The 3,781-nt window shown below is 36.1% G+C and overlaps 1 protein-coding gene across 1 annotated transcript; it reads right to left on the bottom strand.

The window, feature by feature from the left end:
- Positions 1–525: 525 nt before the first annotated feature.
- On the bottom strand, positions 526–3,306 carry LOC124831849 (V-type proton ATPase 16 kDa proteolipid subunit-like). Its single transcript, XM_047305939.2, has 3 exons — positions 3,105–3,306; positions 2,733–3,018; positions 526–828 (listed from the first exon to the last, which is right to left on the bottom strand). Exons 1-3 carry the CDS (start codon positions 3,178–3,180, stop codon positions 696–698), a joined length of 495 nt encoding a protein of 164 aa, XP_047161895.1. The 5' UTR covers positions 3,181–3,306; the 3' UTR covers positions 526–695.
- Between the last annotated feature and the right edge of the window lie 475 nt (positions 3,307–3,781).

Genomic DNA, 3,781 nt, shown 5'->3' with positions numbered 1-3,781 from the left:
TAAGTGCGTTCGACTTCGCGCAATACATGCACCCGATAGGTGTCCGTATCCACAACGCTTCCAACGCAAGAAAGCGCGCGCGGTAGGCCGTGCCGGAGCTTTATAACATGCAAGTTGTATTGTACATCTCTATAAATGATATTATCACATATCTATAGTGCACACGTCATATACTGTGAATAATGTATAAAAGGCACATTTAGAAGTCTTTAATATTAGATTCCCACTGCCACGAGGCAACATATATTGCTTAGGACCCGAGGTTCTTTGGTCTTGGAATGTGACACCTTTTCTTCCTTTCACTAAATTAATTGTTATCTTCTCACAAGAAGGTTAAACAACCATTTCATTCTGTTCAAATAGGGTTGTAAACGTGAGAATAATCCTATGGAAGTTCATATTGCAACAAAGGTAGGATAAGTCATCAATAGTTTTAACTTGTACAAACAAGGTATATTGTATCAATAATTTCCACTGATTCTGCACAACAAAAAAGTATCAAATCACTATGCAGCCATCCAAATATGAAGTCCATAGGAAAATACTTGATAAAACTAATGGAGTTTGGATACAAGGTTTGTGTATGAAAATAAATGAAATAATAGCAATATACTAAAGACAAATATCTCCCATTTCAAATACAGGCCTGATAATAAAAATCACTGGACTACCAAGTATCACTGAGTTGGCTCGTTTTAATCAGCACGAGATTGGCCAGCCCGAGATGAGAGGATGATACCCACAATGAGGCCATAAAGAGCAAGAGCTTCAGCGAAAATCAAAATAAGAATCATACCAACAAACAGCTTCGGCTGCTGAGCATTAGCCCTGACAAAACAAATCATTTTAGTGTTCAAGTATTCGATCAGTTAACAATTACACATATTACATAGCTCTATAAAGCAAACTATAATTTTAGCTGGGAAATGCAAAAGCACACACATGCACACAAGAAGGTAGAAAATCGATATGGCACGGCATAAAACAACAAAAAATAGCGAATCGCACAAAAGGGAATAAATTAAGTATTCAAATAAACATTAAACATCTGAAAATGGCGGCAGAAGCAGGGTTATTTACATGAACCATCCATGGTCAACAACTATATAAAGAGGGAGAAGAGTAACAGCAGCTGAATTTCGATAAACATATCTTTTAGTTGGAAAAGAACATAAAATAGAGTGTAAATTGCAAATTAGATTCTACATTAGATAATTATCTCCACAAGCAACAAATTAATTTATGAATTGCCTTTCTAATAACAACCACTTAAAAAGGCAAAAGTAGGTTTCGTTGACACAACATAAAGGGTGAAAAGTCAATATAGCCATCTCATCCCTAATTTTGATAATATTTTACCCTTTCAACGTAAATAACATGTTAAGTAGAAAGAGACACATCAGATTTATTTCATCAGCTCAATCCACTTATTCACACAAGGAACGTGAATAAAATATTTTACAAGTCCACAAGTTAATAAAGACAAGATAAATTAAGAAATTCTGATATTACACTCGAACAACATATAACGAACAAACCAATACACAACATTTCGCAGCAGGAATTGAACTAAGCAGCAATTTCCACAAGCAGATATTTTGAAATAGTCCAATACATCTATTTAGCCCGCATTAATAATTACTAATTTCCACGTCAGCAAAAAGAAAGCCTCATGTAAGCATATATAGAAATGATCATACAAAATCCATTAGAAAAAATAGAATATGTGCAATGCAGCTAGCCTTAGGTGAGGAGCACCGCATAGTTTTCAAGAAGTAAACTAAATAGCACACTGATTCTAAAAAATGTACCCCCTCTTAAACTTTAATGTAGTCCCTGATTTTAACGAGTTAAACATCTAAATCACAAAAACACGGTTCATACTCCTTTATAACATTTTTCAGGATCAATAAGAAACGGTTTGAACAACAAAAGCGAACTGAAGAATATAATAGCACAAATCAAGGACAAAATTGTAAACACAACACATTTCAATGCTGTGAATAATGTGAAAGGTTGCTCACCAGTTATTATTAAACAACAAGAAATATATGACTTTTAAATCATTGCTAAACACTATATACTCTACAAAACAACAATCTAATCAATTTCGTTGCTTGCAGTAATGAAAGAAACGAACGGACAAAACATAGATGCAATTGTATTGTTCTCCAATCAGAACTGGCAATTTTCCTAGATAATCTATGCAGGCTTTACATGCAAATTTTTCTTACATGAATTAGTGAAGTAATTAGAGAACAACTTAAAAAAAATACTAAACATGTAAGTTCTATGCGATTTATTTTTAATTTCCCATAAGTATCCTTCTCCAAAAGCAATCTTATTCAAGATAGGTCGAGCACTAAATGTGAATACCTCTGCCAGCGGGAGTTCAAACCATGATTCATCACATTATGGGAGACAAATCTTTTCCCCAAGACCCAATCCCACATCATCTTACATGAATAATTAATTATATTTTGCACACTATTTCAAAGGTCTTACTCTTTAAATTTGGGTTTAGGCATATTTCAACTAGGAAAACTAACTCATGAACAAGGTATACACCAAATTTATATACACTATTTCGACCATATCAGCATTCAATATGAAAGTGAGATTTGTGTCCCACATATACGCGTTACTTTCATCATATTAGAATCCATATGAGATTTCCAATAATTACTACAGTTTCTATTCTACAAGTGCCCATAGGTATGAGGAGGAATTACCTAACACCAGCATCCCCAACAATTCCAATGGCCATTCCAGCAGAGAGGCCAGCAAGGCCACAGGCAAGGCCAGAGGACAAGTGGGCATAACCATCAAAGAGATAGTAAGACTTAGCCTTGGGGTTTATCCCGGTGCTAATGATAACCGCAATAATCAACCCATAAATACCCAACACTCCAGCCATAACCACCGGCACTATCGATTTCATCACAAGCTCCGGCCTCATCACACCCATCGACGCGACTCCCACCCCACTCTTCGCAGTTCCGTACGCTGCTCCCATACCTTTCAATCATCAAAAGGCAACAAATTAAATCATCATCATCATTATTATTAAATTGAACAAACCAAGGAGAGAGAGAGTGACGAACAGGAGAAAACGAGAGCCGCGGCAGCGCCGAGGAAGCCGAAGAAAGGAGCGGTTTCGTCGCCACTGAAACCTGCCATGGCTAGATTTGATTCCTCTGCTACGGTGTTGAAACTTTCTCTCCTTGTTCTTTGTGGAAGAAGAAGAAGAATGATGAAATTGATTGGGTTTGTGGAGATCAGATCAAAGTGTAGTGAGCAAATGAATTTTGAAGAAGAAATTATTATTTGGATTGGTACAGGTGGAGACAGATTGCGGTGTGAGAGCGATGGGTCGTGTTGGGATTTTACTCTAATGCCCTTTTTCTCTTCCGAGGGCTTTTGTTTTATCTTACTGTAATAATGGGCCCGATATAACGTAGTTGACAGGGAGGGCTTGGCTTCTCTCTTGCTTGGGCTAAATTATGCAATTCCCGTTGCCAAAATCACAAAAAAAAAAAAAAAAAAGAATAATTTATGTTTCCTAAAATTTGAATTACACAAAAATTACATGTGCATAAAAGACTATACAGAATTCTTTCTCATCTTACCTCATTTTGGAGCATGAATTTTGTAGACGCGTAAAAAGATCTTAATGGTGTTTTGATTGCTCATTTTCTTTGAAGAGTGCATCCTCGTTTATGAGAGGGGAATATCCACCTACAAAAAATTCTCCGATACTTAAGTCAGTAAAAGAATTAGG

This window comes from Vigna umbellata, chromosome 1 (genome assembly GCF_029865625.1).
Source record: "Vigna umbellata cultivar VRB3 chromosome 1, Vumbellata_1.0, whole genome shotgun sequence".
In the NCBI taxonomy this organism is placed as follows: domain Eukaryota; kingdom Viridiplantae; phylum Streptophyta; class Magnoliopsida; order Fabales; family Fabaceae; genus Vigna; species Vigna umbellata.
The sequence above is the reverse complement of the archived record's forward strand: the minus strand, read 5'-3'. Positions and strand labels throughout refer to the sequence as shown.